The sequence below is a fragment of the Pseudopodoces humilis genome, chromosome 18 (genome assembly GCF_049639895.1).
Source record: "Pseudopodoces humilis isolate 2021_Gansu_Grassland_sample_001 chromosome 18, ASM4963989v1, whole genome shotgun sequence".
Taxonomy (NCBI): Eukaryota; Metazoa; Chordata; class Aves; order Passeriformes; family Paridae; genus Pseudopodoces; species Pseudopodoces humilis.
In genome coordinates, this window is record NC_142217.1 from 14376086 (window position 1) to 14394292 (window position 18207).

General features: G+C 43.1%; 1 protein-coding gene across 5 annotated transcripts in view; it reads left to right on the top strand.

Moving 5' to 3' along the window:
* SDK1 (sidekick cell adhesion molecule 1) overlaps nt 1-18207 on the top strand; it is a 382780-nt gene that overhangs the window by 292882 nt on the left and 71691 nt on the right. For 4 of the 5 annotated variants that reach the window (XM_088063904.1, XM_014252723.2, XM_088063907.1 and 1 more), the window contains 6 exons: nt 3283-3392; nt 5805-5955; nt 7756-7993; nt 13747-13862; nt 14118-14307; nt 16177-16275. In XM_088063904.1, coding sequence (XP_087920030.1) covers nt 3283-3392; nt 5805-5955; nt 7756-7993; nt 13747-13862; nt 14118-14307; nt 16177-16275 — 904 coding nt within the window. The remainder of the gene's footprint in view (nt 1-3282; nt 3393-5804; nt 5956-7755; nt 7994-13746; nt 13863-14117; nt 14308-16176; nt 16276-18207) is intronic. The other variant, XM_088063906.1, reaches the window with a different exon arrangement.

Here is an 18207-nt window from a genome sequence, read left to right on the forward strand (position 1 = left end):
GACATGCCCTGAACTGAATTTCTCCCAAAGCGATTTCAAATGTGTGAGTTATGGACCTCTAAAACGAAAACTCTGACACATCTTGAGCTATGGTAGGACACAGGGTACCTCTGTAATGTACAGAAACATTGTGTTTTCCTTTCCTGCAGTTAGTACTTAGTAACTGAAGGTTTGGAGGCGTTGCTGTCTTACACACATTATCTTTTCATGCCAAATTTTAATGTTTTGGGTTTTCTTTTTCATGGCAGAATTCTGCAACTTCGCTCACACAGTGCATTCCATCAGAAAACATTGACTCATTTTATAAAATATGTAACGTTTTCCTTTTAAGAACTGGAGAAACTAACACATGGGGAAGTAAAAGGTTCTGACATCACTCCCAATATTGCTTTACACTGTCTCATTTCTGCAAAAATAAAGGAATATGCCCTTTTATTGGCTGTATTGCCTTGGGAGCAGCTAAGGGATGGCAATGAATATGTGCTGAGCAGCGATGGCTGATGGTTATGGAGCATTCTGTGATGTCTGGGGGGACAGAGAGGTTTTCATTGTGGCAGTCCTGGGGGCTGTGGCCCCGTGGCACGGAGAACTGGGAAGGTGCAGAGTGTGTTCCTCGAGGAGATTTTATGCTGATGGTAACAGAAAAGCAGTTGGTGCCTCATCTGCCTCCCAAAACAAAGCACCCACGAGCGTGTGTGATCTGTCAACAAACACCATCCTGCTCTGAAGTGTGCATACACTGTTACCCAAAAAAACAGCTACAAGAAAGAAGCCTTTAACTTCACTTGATGTTCTGCAGAGCGGCTCAGAGTGGGCTCTCCTGCCCCTCAAAGGACTCTTTTATCCCAACCACTGCCCGTGGTTCTGTCTGCCCCATGGGAATCCCTTTGTACTCTGATTCTTGAAACTGATATTTTTCCTCTGATCTGACATCACAGTGTTTCAGCAAAAATAATTCCCTTTTCCTTCAATAGCCTGAAACTTGGAATCTGCTATAAATTTTGGGGAAGTTAAAAATATAAAGTCCATCACTGAAGGTTTTCTTCTAAGGCTCGTTTCTGAGAATACGCATATATATATATATATAAAATAAATAAATGAAACTTCTTCAGAGCAACATGGGCCTAGAAAAAGATCCTTAATATTTCCACCTTTGCAGCCCAGCAGAAAAAATCTCTCACTGAGTCAATGTCAGCCCTGCTGGGCCATGTGGTCCTTAATGTGTATTAATGACCTACCTGTTCTGCACAGCAATTGCAACCTGTGGGCCTTTTCCTTTTTTTTCCTCATTATTTTGTTAGGCAAGAAATATTTTAAAAAGATCTTACTGCTCTTAGAATACAAAAAAGACAGCTAAGTCACCACTGGAGATTATTTGCAGCCTCCAGAGAGCTGTGGATTGTTGCTATACAATTACTGCAGCATTTGGAGGTGATGCTGTTAAGTGCAAGATTTGCAAAAATAAGCATTTACTATAGAGTTCCTACAGTATTAATAGAAAATTCATTTAATAAAATGTGTTCTCTGTTTCCTTGACTGAAATCAACCCTCTCATCCTTTGTTTGTTTGGTTTTTTTTCTTTTAAATCTCTTTATCAACTCTTTGTTCTCCAGGTTCAGTTGAGGGATGTTCTGTTTTACCCTGCACACCTGTCTCAACTTGTTTCCCTTCAGCTTCGCTACAATTTCCGGAGCTTGGTTAGGACTGGGAATTTTAAAAGGTCCATAATTTTCACTACTGTCTATTTTAGATGTTGTTTAGTGTGTGGCAGTGACCTTGATTCCCCAACAAGTGTGAAAGGCCCATCAAGACCTGTTCAGCCCCATCCTCCATGGAATCAGTGTTCTGCTGGGAAGATCAGAGAGGCTTCTTTCCACAGCGCAATGCAGAACTTATTTCTCTGGCCTAATTTTCTTTGTGTCATTTCTTCATGCACAAACATAAATATGCAGCACATCAAGTCCTGGGTGAGCAAGGAACTAAAACATCTATAAATAAATCAGGCTGCTTCTCCTGAAGGGGGAAAAAAAAAAGAAAAGAGTGAATGAAACCTAATTTTCTATTTGAAGTACTCGGGGTATGCGAGGTACTTTGGGCTGTGGTGCCTGTCGAGTGTTTGACAGCGTCTGTGGCTGGATCTCATACACAGAACTTGCAAGGGATCTGTTTAAAAAAGATTAAAGGAAATAACTCTTTACACAGTGGGTTGTGAGCTTCTGGAATGTGCTGCCACAGCAGCCTGTGGGAGTAGACAGTGTCAGTAGGTTAAAAAGGGTGAGGTGTCTTTGTGGATGTTGAGTCTGTGAATAGATGCTGAAGGGAAGAGCTGCCCAGGAACCTTCTGGTGCCTGCTGATTGTGGATACCAGGGTGAGGGAATTGGGCTACACCCACCCTTCTTGGCAGGGCTGGAACACCAGAGGAACGTGCTCAGTGCTGGGGAATTATTCCAGGGGGTTTACCTGAGCTCCCCTGGGTTTCAGCACCTGCAAATCTCCAAAGTGAAGCCCAGCCCCTTCTCTTCTCCACACTCCTCTCATGGATCTCAGGCACAGCCCTGCCCACACATGCTGCATCTTCCAGGTCAGGCTCTGGCCTCTCATTCCCTGCTGGCTTCCTTTTAAATCCTGATTCATCTTCATTTAATCTCCAGAAAGCTGCATAGAAAGCAATGCTCAATTCTCATCAGTGTTTAGTCCCTTCTAACACTGCCGTGGCTGGGGGCCCATGTTGGGCATCATGTTGTGATTAATTAATACAAAGGGTTGCTCGTGGAAAAGTCTGGTCTAAGTGCAAAGCAGCAGATGAGGTTAAAACACTTTTGTTCTTTGACTTTGTTCTTGTTTCTCTGTCTTCATTTCCATGGCATTTTGCCTCCATTGAGACTTACTTAGTATGCATCAGTTCCTGCGAGTTATTATCAAGGCTATTTTTCATTCTCCTATATTACTACTTGATACTTTTGTATTGTGGCAGGAAGATTGAACAGGGTATTATTGCTCTCATGGTGTTTTTTCTGGCATGGATCTTATCATAGGATCCAGTGAAGTCCCATCAGGTACAAGGAGACTTGGCTAACTTGGCTGGGTTTTCTCTTTACAAATAACTAGTCATACAAAAATTAATATTAACTGGAAAATGCATTTAACAGCATTTGTGCTTCCACTGCTGTGATGATGCACATTGTATAAAAGGTTATATATATTTATTTGTATATATATTTACATATATATATATATAATCTACTTTGTATTCCTTCTTGTATTGCCTTTGCCTTATACAGGTTGGTGTGCTGGGTGATGAGGAGGAATGGGTGACTCTTCATGAGGTGGAGAATGAACCTGATGCTCAGATGCTGGAGGTACCAAACCTCACTCCTTACACTCATTACAGGTAAGAACAGCAGGTAATTATGTACAGCATGGGAAAAAAATGAGTAAATAGCAGCATGGAACAACTTTCCTAATCGGAAACATCTGGCTGGGTTTTAGAATCTGAACAAAAGGGAAAAGCTTTGCAGTTTTCATGGGTTATACTTAAAATTACTAATCTGATATTGTTAATTGTAATTCACAATTATTAATCACATTGATAACATTAAGAAGGAAATTCAAGTGTTCAGTGAGATGCTTTTACAAGTAACTGCTATCCTGTGACTTCCCTCCCTGAAGAGAACACCAGTGGAACATCAGCCAGTGACAAATCAATCGTAGTTAAACTGGTGCAAACCTGTAATTACATATTTGCATCAGCTTAAACATCACTTTATTGATTTAACTTAATTTGGTAACATCAGTTAGATGAAACCTTTGTTTATAGGAATTTACCAAGTTAAGCTTAATAGATATAAGCAATGCCTAAAGTGATTGAGGTGACTCTGCATTGTGGGTGCACCCCAGTTAAACAAGATTGATTTTTAAATCAATCCAATCCAAGCGATGCCATGGAATAGACAAGATTGGAGAATTTGAGGTACTCAACCCTAATGAAAAAGACTTTCATGATCCAGCTTGCTAATGCAGAGGCAGGTGGAAAGGAGATCCAGTGACAAGTGTTAAATCAACCCTCTAGAAACTTGTCCATTTTGTGCTGGCTGAAGGGGCTATTAACTAACCCATGTGCTGTTGTAAGCCAGGAGTAGGTGCAACCAAGGAGAGCTCATGCAATTTACAACTGACTCAGTCCTGGCACGTTAATTTTCCTCCCTCGGTCACAAATGTAGGAACATATTGAATTTCTCACTAACTCTCCACTGAAGTGTTTTAAACCTCATCTTCCAGAGCTAAACGTTTTACTTAAAGGTCTTTGAAAATTTTTTTGAACTTAAGCAGAGATTTCTAGTGCAGAGGCTTAGGAAAATTATCTTCAGGTTAAGAGGATTTTGCTCTCCTCATAAAAAGGGATCCTAAAAGCTGAAAAGGCAGGGGTGAGCAGGAGAGTTCAAGGTTCACTGTCTGTGAAGGATAAGGAAAACTTGCACACCCAGACATGTGCATGGAGAAATGTCTTTGGGATAGAAAATAATGAAGAATATGAGAAATTTGGGTTGAGTGCTTTTTCCCAGTAGCTAAACTTTTTGGTTTATTTTATTATTACATCTCGTTTGTCTCTTGTATTCATTAAATTCAGGAATGATCCCACTTATGCTGGAATCTTTCACACATCCAGTTCCCCTTTGTTTGTTTTTTTTTCATTTCAAAACAGCTCCTTGAATTTTGCTTATTTTTTTTCTCTCCTGCACACACTGATAGGAGCTTTTTCCATTTTCCTTCAGTGTTGAGTAATTTTATACAAATTTTTGAAACCTAGAAAGCTGTTGCCAAATGGATTTTTTGTCCCCTGACCCACTTCAGTCATTGCCCACTGAGGAAATTCATGGTGAGAGCTGATTATCAGAGCACATCTTTACAGGCTATTCTTCTTTCCTGTATTTTGGGCCAGAGTTTGAGAGTGAAATCAGGACAATATTTGTTTAATGTGTTTCCTTCAGTGCACTTTCGAGGGAGATCAGAGCAGGTAAATAAACACTGCTGTGTTGACTGGCTCATCCTTTTCCCAAGCTCAGTCATTAGGTCCAAAAATTAAGTTTTTGATATGAGCAGGTCACATATTTATGTGCAAGTGCTGGGTGCTTCCACTTGCTTGTGAGGGTGAGAGTGTCTGAAATATACAGCACATCTTAATTATGTGGTGCTCCTTGTAAAAAAAGATTTCCCTAAATCTTTTGTGACCCAATAAGGATTTCTATTGTAGAAGAGATGGTTTCAAGCAGACAGGGTATTTTTTAAAGATGCATATCCATATTAAATAACTTAATCTTTCTTGTGCAGGAAGGCTGAAAATGCAGCACCGGGATAAATCAGCCTCTTTCAACGAGTAATTGAGGGGAAATGTTATCACCAGTATATTTTTTATATTGACAGGGAATGAGACTATCCCGAGTTTGATATTTTAATATCTTTCTGAATGTATTGTATAAGCATCGCCAGAGAAAATCACTTACTGCCAGCATAAGCTCATCAGGCTTGGTATAATTAACATAAATTTCTCACACAAATACCTAAGTTTCTAATAGACCCTAAGCTAATCTCATTTTCATTTTATAAATACCTGAGAGGATCTGAAAGCAGTTACCATCAAGCATTCAGCAGTGAATACAAAGGGGATCTGCGTGCGGCGACCTTTGCGGAACATTTTGAAAGCCCCTAATTCGTATTTTTCCAGCCGTCCTCCCACCCTGGAGAAGCGAGGGAGAGTTCCCCCAGCCCTGACAGTGCTGTCTGCCTCTCTCCCCTCTTGCTCCAGGTTCCGGATGCGGCAGGTGAACGTGGTGGGCCCCAGCCCTCTGAGCCAACCTTCGCGGGTCATCCAGACCCTGCAAGCCCCGCCGGACGCGGCCCCCGGCAGCGTCACTGTGCGCACGGCCAGCGAGACCAGCCTGTGGCTACGATGGGTGGTGAGCAGCTCCAGGGAACGGGGATGGGGATGGGGCTGCTCCCCCGGGGCCAGGGTACTCCCAAAGTGCCTCCTCCTCCTCCTCCTCCTCCTCCTCCTCGCGCTCGGCGTGAAGTAGTAACAGCCAAATCGTTTCCTTTTCCAGGCTAGTCGGAAATCTGAGCCTTGCCTTAAGTGCCTTATTAATCAAATAAATTGCCTACTGCCACTGTTTCTGCCACTTCATCAGGGGAATGTGCCTGTGTGTAAAAGCTTGGCTTTGAGGAGCTCCAGGACCACAGTCTGGGTCAACACCTGGGGCAGGAATGGGGCGCTGGAGCCAATTTGCCGCTTTCCAGGGCTCGGTGGTTTGCTCTGTACAAAACGGTCCCCAGAAAGTGCACCCCAGCCATGGGCAGCATCCTGGGCTGTGGTGCAGCAGCAGCGAGGCTGGCACTCCTGTGGGAAGATTAGATTTAGCTGAAACGGTGTGGAATTATGCGCTAAAATGCAGAGATAAATGATTAATTGCGAAGATGCGGCAATTGCTGACATCGCTGTGCCCCTTTGCCCGTCTCAGTTACCTGCAGAGTTGCCACGTTGGGATTTACTTGGCATTTAACCTGCTCCAGAATGGTTTTTCTTCACCCCTGTTAGGCAGAATTTTCCACCGGGGTTACTGTGGTGTGAAGTTGATGAAGCACAGGTTTCCTTTTGCCCAAATGTTAGCTTTTCCATGCATAAACTCATTATGGCTGGAAGTCAAAATTAGGCTGGGAACAAGAGGGTTTTTCTCCTGTTGGAAAAGAATAATTCCAGTTTCTCAACAGGACACTGCACTTAAAGCTGAACCTTGCCAGAACAAAACCTGAAGCTTGAAGGTGTCACCTCACTACCCACAGAAGAGCCATTGCAGTTCCTTTGAGAGGCCCCACACAACTCTGTCATGGCTTTTCTGTGTGGATATCATGCCCACGTTGGTACTGTATCCAGACCTATGTATCTTCCACCAAAATTAACTCCAGGTTGTTTTAACAGCCATTAAAACATTAAGATTGTGCTTCCTGGAAGCCTGTTTTCCTTGAGTCAAACTGCAGGGTTCAGGAGAAGCAACAGCCACAGCTAAAAATGACCTGATAAATGCTTTTCATGCTTAATAACATCAATATTTGAAAGTGTTTAATCTCTTTTATTTCAAGACCTGCAGGTGAATCTGTTTTCCCCTGAGAGCTGGGGATTCCTCCCTCCCTGCAGAATGAGGGTCACGTTTCTAGCCCTGCATGCCTGCGGGGTAGAGTCTTCTAAGCTGTGAAATGTTAATGTTATCCAGCTTTCCCAGTGAATCAGAACTGAATCTCAGCCATCCGTGGCATCGTGTAGTTAGTTTTGCAGCAGAAAAACTCCAAACTTCACGAAGTAGGCTAATTATTTCATATTTTAATCTCTGAAATTGCTTGGGGAGTTAGAATACTAGAATGAATCTCTGCTGATAAATGAGTAGGCAGAGAGTCAGTAAAAAAATGTAGAAAATGTATGATAAGTGAATTTGTCACATGCTTCAGCAATTTATCATTCATTTCCATAATTAATCACAAAGCTCTGAAATATATTGTATTCATATAATCTCTGTTGATACACCCACAGCAAAGAGCTTGGCTTTGTGAGCAAACCTACTTGGCTCAAAATTAAGGTAAAAACTCAAAAGAAATGTAGAGACCATAAAGCATAAACCAGAAAAATCAACCTCTTGATCATTTTTGTCTGAACACGAGTTCAGGAGAGCCCTGGCCGTGTGTCCTGACGGGAGCGTTGTGTTTTCCAGCCGCTCCCTGACACGCAGTACAACGGGAACCCCGAGTCGGTGGGGTACAGGATCAGGGTGTGGCGCGTGGAGCCGTCATCCCCAGCCCTGCTGAAGGTGATCAGTGACCGCCTGGCGCGGGAGTGCACGCTGGAGGAGCTGCAGGAGTGGACGGAGTACGAGCTGCAGATCCAGGCCTTCAACGCCATCGGGGCAGGGCCCTGGAGCGAGGCCGTCAGAGGTCGGACGCGGGAGTCGGGTGAGTCCAAGCACCACTTCTGCAGAAAACCCAGGAAATTCACCGCTTTCTGCCCTTCTGTTCAGATTTTCATTTCTTAGTTTGGTGTTTTGATGTTGGGCGGGGTTATTTTAGCTTGCTGGGCCATTAAATCTGAAATGAAATTTTAAAAAAAAACTGTTCTGGAGATGCACTGCAGGCAAAAAGGCATACGGACATTTGAAGGGTTATTTCTTTTTTTATATTCCTACCTTGCTTTCATGCGCAAACCTTCAGGTTTTTTATTTAAAGCGAACAGAAGAACCCCTCCCCACTTCTGCCCCAGTATGGACAGCACAAGCAGCTTGTATAGAGACTTTTCTGGCTGAGATGCTCTCACACCTCCTCTTCCTCCCCAGTACCCCATTTCCCCTATTCCTTCCCTTTTCCCCATCTGCTTCTAGCCTGAGACACATTTTCTCACAGCTGTGGTTACCTGAAATTTCATTTCAAGCACCAAATAAGTCTAAAAGGGCACAAGTCACATCAGAGAGCCGATTACACAGAGAGAAATAAAATAATTACCTGAGCTTCTGATGGCACGTTTTCAAAGCTGTCTTCCAAAATTGTGTGTACAAGGCTGTAGACATAACCTGCTCACAGACCTAGAACAGCAGGGCTGTATTGTTGAGCTGAATTGTCCAGGCAAGCACAGACTTCAAATATCAGAAGGAAACTGTCACTCTCAGGCAACAGTAAATTACTGTTAGCTCAGGAGAACAGTGAAGACAGATGTTGAAAAGCTGCTCTCTAGCTGTTGACTTCGCCAAAACTTATTTCCAGACCTACCCTACATGCACCTGGGAAATGAAAAGTTATGTTGCAAGTTAGTAACAAAGTGGGTGACCTGTGGTTTGAAAATTTATTAATAAATCTATTTGTGCAAGGTTCAATGCTGATTTTTTTTTTCCTGCTATATTTTTGCTTCGTTAAAGAAGTTTTGGGATTTAATCCTATGCATGCCTGATGTGTCCATGTCTGTGCCCTGTGTAGCACACAGTGCTCCTTGGTGGGAAGCGAGAGCAGGCACGGCAGGGTTTGGTCTGCTGGTTCAGATAACTCTGCTTTGAACTAGCCAGGGAGAGAGCTAAACAAAGTCATCCCCATCCATTGATGTGGTGCTCTTTGGGAAGGAGTAATTGGAAAGCGATTGCCAGAGGTATTTTAAAGAGGGCTTGTGCTGGAGTTAGAGATAGCACAACCCAAACAAAGCAGTTCTGTATCGTAATAAAAAGATATCACATCCTCCACTTTTGCCTCTCCGCTGCTCTTCAAACACTTCTTTTGAAATGCAGTAAATACTAAGATTAATCATTTCATAAAACCTTAGGATTACAGCGCTCTTGCTCAGCGTCTAAAGATCAGAGGTTACGCGTGGATCTGGCATTTTCTCTGGCAGTATTAAGAGAAGGTTGACTTGAAACTGATTGTGGGAGGCACACAGAACCCGGGATCAAAATAGCACAAAGCTGTGATCTAGGCTGTAAGGACTCATTTGGTTTTTTCCATGTGTTTTCTTTGATACTGACATCTGATTTCTTGCATAGAGCAAGTCAGGGCTCAGATTTTGGCTGTATCTTCCTCGATTTAGAATATACAGGATGTGCTGACTTAGCAGCAAACTGTATGAAAGCACTTCAGGGAATCTGGAATTAACCTGTATGCACAGTCAAATGGGGTTAAAATGCAAATAAAAGATATTTAAAGCAGGAGAGAAAGGTCAAAGCACTTCTAGGTCTGTCTTCAGAACTATAAGAAAAATTCTATTTATCGCTTATGTTCTCAAAGCACTTCAAAAGCAGGTGTCCTGAATATCTCTTTTTTTCATTTCTTAGATACAGAGCCTTAGGGAAGTTGGTTTTGCTGGTGCTGGGGGTTGTAAATATCCCACACAGCTGGCCAGAGGTGCCTTGGCCAGGATCATGTGGTGCTTCACTGGCACAACTCCTGGTTCCGTGTTTTACACCATCCAAGGGGTAGAGCCCAGGCACTAAACCAGGTCATGGTATCTGATGGCAGTGCAGCCACTGGGGCCCAAAATCTTTATTGAAAATAAAGCTCTGTTTGAGCATTTGTTTGTTTTAGGTTGTGCAATCACAGCACTGATAGCTGAGCACAAATGCCAACAACAATAGTGCGGCATGTCATTACAAATATTCACTGGTTTCTGAAGCTCTTAAATATATAAAACAAATCAGAACCAAATAAACTATGGGAGAATAAATAATGCTGTCGGTTTTGGTAACACTGGCTTGAAAAACAGTTGGGAAATCCTAAAAATCTGGGATAGGGTTGCATGCAGCTGAAGGTGGAAGGAGATGAATTAAGATTTTTAAACAGGACAGGTTCTATCAATCCAAAATGTTTTCATAATGTTAGGAATTAAATAGCTCATTAAATTTTACAGTGTAAAATAACTGCAGAGTAACAAGCTCAGTTTCCACCCAATAAATTGACAACGACAGTAGGTCCAATATAGAGAAAGCAAGAAATTGCAGAGGCATCTGATATATTAGAACAACCTTGGCAGGGCTGCCTCCTCTTAAATACAGACACTCTTGCTTTCAAAAAAATTCATCTCAGATACACCTAACCCAGTGCCTTAATGGATTTTGTGCTCTTAATATTCAGCTACATGAATGTGTACACTTGTCTTACAGGATGAGCTACTGTAGGAGCATGGTCACACATCCATGGCAAGGATCAATCTCCCAATGCTTGGGAGTCTGACCTTCACAGAGCAGTTACTGTGCTGTGATGGAGCATCTCTTGATAATTCAAATGTGGTCCAGTGTCGCTGTGGGAATTTGTCAGTTTGTACAAGCTGAGGATTTGGCCTGCAGTACCTAATTTTGTAGGCAAAGTGGATGTGTGCTGCAGCTATGCTACTTCTGCCGTGAACCTTGCTGGAAATTTGCACTTCTTAGCTGACATCAGATGTACAATGTGCCACTTTAATTTTTGCTTTCAAAAAGAGTGAAGGATGTGCAGCTAAAATGAGCTGCAAAAATGCAGAGAACCACTGCATCCCACTCCCTAGCTTTCCTAGAAAGCCAGAATACAGACTAGCTTATTAAAAGCTCCTTTTGGCCCAGTTGGAGACATAAAACGACATAATTTGCTGTATATCAGATGTGGCTGTGTCAGATGTAGAAAGAGGATGCACGATTTTAGATGCCAAAGTGGATAACCTTAAAAACTTGAGCTGTTATTGAAGTTCCAGTGCAAAGTGCCAGTAACTCTATGATTTCCTACATTTGATCTTCTGAAGTGCTCCGTGCTGGCACTTTGCTGGATTAGCTCATCGTTTATTTTCCGTGTTTCCAGTTCGTTTTGTTCAAGCTCTGGGATTTTTTTGGACACTGTTGCTTGGCTTCTTGCAGGTTACTAATGAGAACTCAGCTTTTTGGAGCTTATAACAAAGTCTTCAGTGCAACAGTTTAAGGAAACCAGCATTAGAGAAGGGAGCTTGCAGAGGGAAGAGGGATTATATGCCTCGCTCACTAATTAGTCTTAGCAAACTATACTTTCTTTGAATCACAGCTTCCTGAGAGAGGAGATGGGTCAGAGAAATGAAGGTTACCTTTCAATTCATTCTTAAAGGGTCGATCAAAGTCTGTTACTTGATAAAAGACTGGCAACAATAAGATCCATAAAATCACTTGCAGGTCCTGAATTCACATTAGAATAAAATTCTCAACACTGAGGTGAGAACTGAAGATTTAAAGCTCGGTCAATGAACCTAAGGATTTTTGCCATTCAGACATTGGAGTTAGATTCCTTTCCAGTGAGAGGGGGCATTCAGCTGCTCTGTCCCTGGGAATTGAGAGAGGTCTGAGCTAATGAACCTTCTTCTCTCCTTTGTCAGCTGTCCAGTGCCCCCACCAGCAGTGTGGCCATCCTCACCTCAAAGGCAGGATGCCCTCGGGGCCAGCCTGGGCACAGCCTCCACCTTCGGTGAATTCAGGAGAGTTCCCGGCCACTGATCAAAGAGGAAAAGAAATATTTGTAAAATAAAGTAACTTTTTCTCTTTTGAAAGGCCTCATAACAGATAAAATAGAAATAAATGTGGCTGGAAAGGGCTTCTTTCCTCTACACATCCTGGTTTCTTGCGACCCACCTCCACCCTTTCTCTCTCCAGGAGTGATTCATGTGGGAGTAGCTCTTTGTGAAGATCTACAGATAAAGTTATGGCAGCTATCCAAAGACATTCATGGCTCCTGGCAATCTATTTTCCTTTAACATAATTATATCCTTGTGGGGGATAAATCTGGGAGAAGATTTAAAAAAAAAAAGGACACTTCAGTGTTGGAGGGGGAAAAAAATTAGATTTTAGTCTGCTGCAGTGTCGTGTGATGGTGCTCTGTTTCTTATGCCCCAAATAATTAGTATCAGGGAAATAGTTTCAGAAATTACTATTTCTGCCGTTAAACTTGAGTGCACAGGGGTGGGGGTGCCACGTTTTGGGGGTGGGGGTTTTCCATTTTTATTAATTCTGGTGTCACAGTCCTTATCTCATTCATGTTGCTAGGAGCTTCAGGAGCTCGCCTCCAAAACAGCAGATCTGTTCTTTCACTCGGACAGCCAGGAAAGCATTCCTTTGGCAGAGCTTTGGGCTGCTTTTTGTAATATATTCAGGCCCTAATCAAGCCTTGCTGTCCCTAAGTGCTTGTGTAACATAACTTGGTGAGTGTTCTCTGGAGGTCTGACAGGTGTATCAGGCTTTAGAAAAGATTGTACCCTTCAGATGTTGGAAATGCCGTGGGGAAAAAATGCGAAAGGGCAGCATAAAATGTGAACTCTTAAAAATAGCCTCACATCCCGCTTGCATAACGTGACATGCTATTAAAGCTTGCCTACAAAAGGCTGCAGTTGTGTGGTTCTGCAGCACTTCGAGTTTTAATGGCATGGGAAAATGCAAGTTTGCTCTTCTCTGGAGTCAGAGAAAATTACACTATTCCTGTGCCATCAGTCCTAATGATGTTTCCAGTTTCATGAGAGCCAATTTTGTAACATAAATGAAATAGGTATCTCTCATTGACACCGTATCAATCCCCAAAAATGCATCTCGTGTTAATGCATCCATCTCTAATTGATGTCTGGAAAATGTTGAGCACTACCACATTGTGAAAAGGCTGCACAGGTTAAGGAAGTTCTTACTGAAGTGGGAGTGCTACCCAGGGGCAGGGGAAATTACTGCTAGCTCTAAACAAGATGTTATAATTTCCTTTCAGATAACATAGGAAACCACAGGGGCATAAAACTTCTTGTTAGAACAGATCATTCTGTAAGATAAACTCACATTCAGAGCGATTTCTGGGTTTTGGCATTGGGAATAAAAGTATGGGGAAGAAATACTGAGGGATAGGCTTCTGGAGAAGTGCAGGAATTTAAACTTGGTTCTAATTACTGCAAATACATAGAATTTGAAATTTATTCATAGCTGTCAATATTTACTGTCTGCCTGTAGACACTGATAAGTATTAAATGTTTAGCTCTTTACAAACATTGTCATTTCTGAGATGAACTGGCAAGAAATTATGAGACAGGCTGAAATATAAAGATGATGTAGAATGAATACAAGAGGAGAAGGGATTGTCTAAAACATATTTGAGCCCTTTTGGGTTTGAATACTCTTCTATGGGATCCTGCAAGACTCCGGGGTGGGTAGGGAGAAAAATGATCTGATCTGTCTGACCTATTTCTGCCCTTTGGTAATGCTGTGTGGTTCCAGTTCCCTCTGCTCCTCCTGAGAATGTCTCTGCTGAAGCCGTGAGCTCAACCCAGATCCTGCTGACGTGGGCAGCAGTTCCTGAGTCTGAGCAGAATGGTCTCATCCTGGGCTACAAGGTATGCAACTGCAGCTTCATACTCATTTGATTTTCAGTGTATTACTGATTCTGTATTTCTTACTTATTTTTCACCTGCTGGATATTCTTGTTCCAAAGTCAGCTGGAGAAGATATGGGAAGTGTGCTGGCTTTGAAATGGGGGATTGGTGAATGCAATCCCATTTTATACTGGGTGACAAGGAGGAATCTCCCTCTCCTCAATCCTCATGCAACAATCTCTTTCCTTCCGTGTCTCATCTGCATTTATCCTGCAGATCCTTTACAAAGCCAAGGATTTGGACTCGGAACCCAAGAGCCAAACAGTGAGGGGGAACCACACCCAGTCAGTGCTGCTCTCGGGCCTGAGGAAATTCGTCCTGTACGAGCTGCAGGTGCTGGCATTCACCCGCATTGGGGATGGGGTCCCCAGCTCCCCAGCAGTGACAGAGAGAACCAAGGATGATGGTGAGTTTAAAGGTTACCAAAATAACTCCATCTTATTTGATCCAGTCTTTTAAAGCGGATTTCTTCCAGTGCTACAAGTGCAGGCGACAAATATTTGGCGTTTTGGGGAATTTATTTTCAGCTTTGAACCCAAAGGATATTGGCTGTACCTGGTATAACTCAGCAGTATCCCATTGGTCATGGGCTGAGAATCTGGCAAAAGCACAGAAAACCAGTGTCCCCTATTTCCTCCTCCTCTGCAGCTAATGAAGAGGAAGACAACTTCTAATATTGAGCTCTGAAGCTTGGTGGAGATAATTTCTATTGAAGACAATTTTAGAGCCCAATTATAAATTCCTATTGAAGTTCAATCATGCTAAAAAAAAAAAAGTTCTGCAATTGAAAGCAATAAACAAATCTGGGTCTGATTGGTCTGAAGGAAAGGAGATGGAATTTTCAACCTCAGTAATCCACCCTTCATTTTTTTTACCCCAAAAGAATAAGGCATTGACCTTGGAAGATGATCCTACCAGCCTCCTTTTGCAGCTGCCCAGTTTTGCCCAGTGCAGTTGGATGTCCTGAAGGAACCCAAGCAAGCACTCCCTGAGCACACTGGTGGGCTGGAAGCATTCCTGCTGATGGAATTCTGCAGAAATTTAGTTCAATTCTTGAAACATTTTTGGGCTTTGCAGATGCTAAAACTGCTTTTACTATCATTACCTTTTCAGGAATAAATAGGTTGAGATCAGTGTGAGAAGCTTCTGTTCAGGTCTCTCTCTTTCTCATCAAAATCTTTACAAAATAATAATGGAGCAAACACTGGTTTGCACAAGCAGTTTCATTAAGGTAATTTGGCTGGGCTGAAAACACATTCAGACTTCTGGCTTAACAAAACATTTTCCATGCAGTGCAGGGAAGGAAGGAGTGGGAGCCTGTGGGGTCAGGAACAGGGACAACAACTCCCTGACATTTTTTTAGCCTTTTTCTCAGCATATTCCCTGAGTGCGAACCTGGCTTTTCTTAGAAAGGAAAAATAAGAAAAAAATTACTGCTAGCAGAACTCTGCAGGGAGAGAAAAAGCACTCAGTGAAATGTACATATCAGGCTGTAATGAGAAATACTTAAAACTGTTTGTTTTGGATAACCCCATTATAGCAGTTCCCTCCTTAAGTGCATGTTGGCAAATGAAATAAATTGTTCTTCCATCTCCATACCCCTGGCATAAATATGTTGTGTCTCCTCTGGGCTCAACTTAATTAAAAGTATCACCAGGAGTAATGCAGGTGGAATCTGTGCTGAAGGGGAAAATTCATGGATGGTAATGTATGAATTAGCATCTCCTCACCTCGTGAACCTGGGCTGGTCAGCGCCGTCTGTGTTAATGTGCCTTCCACCTGCCTCGGGTTCTCCTGCTCACACCTCAGTGTTTAAGATGCAAATGTAAAGTCAGAAAGCAGTTTAAAGCTGGTGCTGGTGACACAGGGAAGGGATATTATTGAATTCCAACAGGTATGAAGTGGATTAAGCTACATAATTCTCTGTAAAGGCAGCTTGGTGTCTTGCTTCACAGTGTGTTCTCAGTTACACCAGTGGTGATGCTGCAGTGAGAAAAATCCTACAGAGCTCAGAGCTCCAGGTGCAGTAAAAAACAACTGTAGGGTGTTCAGGTCTGTGCTGTGTCTGGTGTCTGAGGGTGTTGGAGGCCTTTATCCGTGGACAGAATGTATATTTATATACAGAATAAATGCATATTATGCACATGCACAGGTGCTTCCAACCACTATCGGAGAGAGATACAGCTTGGGTTGTAATTCTGTTCAGGGTGAGAGAAGCCCTGTGATGGCTGTGATGTGCAGCCCTTGCTGCCATGAGCTCTGTGTTCCCCTGCAGCCCCCGGGCCCCCCGTGAGGCTGGTGTTCCCCGAGGTGAGGCTGACGTCCGTACGCATCGTGTGGCAGCCGCCGGAGGAGCCCAACGGAGTAATTCTGGGTAAGGTGGAGCAGCAAACCCCGGGCTGGGAGTGGAGGGATGGAGATCAGAGCAAGCTCTTGGGTTTTCCTTTGCCTTTCATGTAAACAAATATCGTGCTGCTGTCAGCTTTGGGGCTGTGGTGAGGGGACAAGTCTGCAGGCTCTGTGCTGTGGGTTTTCCTGAGCCAGAATTCGGTGTTGTTCAAGGCCCCATGTCTGAATGTCATCTCTCTACCCATTTTCATTTGGGTTGGTAACCTGTTTGGCTGACTGTTGGGAAAAGTGCCTGGAGACCTGGATTTTCCCCACCTTTGCCAGACATGCCCGATGTTTCAGTTTTATGTGTGCTTCCAATTTGTTGCTTCCTTCAGATAATATGTCTGTCAGGTCATGGGGAGTTAAATCGCATTTGCCCTTTCATGAGAGGCAGCAAGACACAGCACGAATTTGTGAAAAACCTTCTCACCTTCCTGCTCTCATAACTCTTGGGTTGCCTTTGCTATATGTGCACCAGCCACTGTTGCACTTAAAATGTGAAGACTTTTACAATGTAAGAATCCATTCCTGCCCCTAAAATTAACGTAGCTCATAGCTGCCAAGCAATTTAGTGTTTTCTGCTGCTGCTGATCACATATTACAGTAGTTCTGGCCGGTGAGTAAAGATTTGTGTCTCAGTTCTGAGAACAGAAGCAAAAGCTTTTGTTTTTATCTAGTACTCAGTCTGCCAGGCCCTCCTGCTCTAATTTCACTGCCATCGTTCAGGCTCACATGTAGGCTTTCAGCAGTATTCCCCAAAGCCTTCCTCGCTGGCTGGAGGGTGCCTGCTTCAAATGCTCCTGCAGAGGTGGTGCTGCTTTAAATACAGAACTCATCCTGCATTGCACTTCAGTCTCGAGTCAAGAACTCAAAGTGTTTGCTCAGGTGTGTAGTTTACCAAAGAGATCCTGGCATCTGAAGACACAGGGAAATCATCAAACAGCATCCAAAGGCAGACACGGCAGGATTTTCTGAGCATGACAAGGAGTCTGTGTGAAGCTTGGCAGCGGTGAGCTGCCAGAGATGGATCCACACAGGGTTTCTCTGCAGCTCAAGGAAGCTTGGCTTCCAGGTTGTCTTGTGGGTTTGATTTGTTGCTTTTTTTAAGGAACTGTGTGTTCTAGAACTTACTCTCAGCAGAGACTGAGATTTGAGTCACAGGATGAGGTTAAGGAGAAAAAAAAATTTGATAGGAATGATGAGAAAGCACAAAAGAGATTTTGCTGCCCCAGCTGTGTTCCAACCTCTCACTGGTTGCTGCACTTTGTCAGCCTCATTTGCTGGAGTTGCTGCAGGATCAGTGGAGTAGGAACTCTCCTTTATTTTGTCTTTGCAGAGTGCTTTGTGCTGTGTATCCCCTCCCCAGCTGGTTTTTGCTCATTGCCATTATGGTGGTGATAAAATCATACAAAGGGAAAAGCTGTCCCTTGAAGAATCTTTGGCATGTTTGGTGTGTAGACTGTTGTTTCCAATTTCTTTCACAGCCCATGCCCAGTAAGACATCCCAGGATACTTCACACAGTCCTTGGCTACTTTGATGAACTAAGTCAGTTCATTCCCACTGTTCATTCCTGCTCTTTCCCACAGTACACTTCCAGGTCAGCCAGTCCTTTCACAAGAACACTCAGCTTTTTCTCTTGAAGTGTGATAATTCACAGATGCCTTTATTGAATTTCATCTCACTGATCCCAGACCATCTCTCTTCATTACCCAGATCTCTTTAAATGACACTTGTGTCCTCTAAAGTGTGCACAGCTTGGTTTCATTTTTGGAGTTTGCAAGCAGATTGGCAATTCCAACAGCCAGGTCATTAACAGCCATGAAAGTATTAAACAGAATCAGACTCATTCATGAGGTCTCATGTGAACTTACTTACTTTGTCCTCACAGGTTGTTAGCAAATCATTGATAACAAC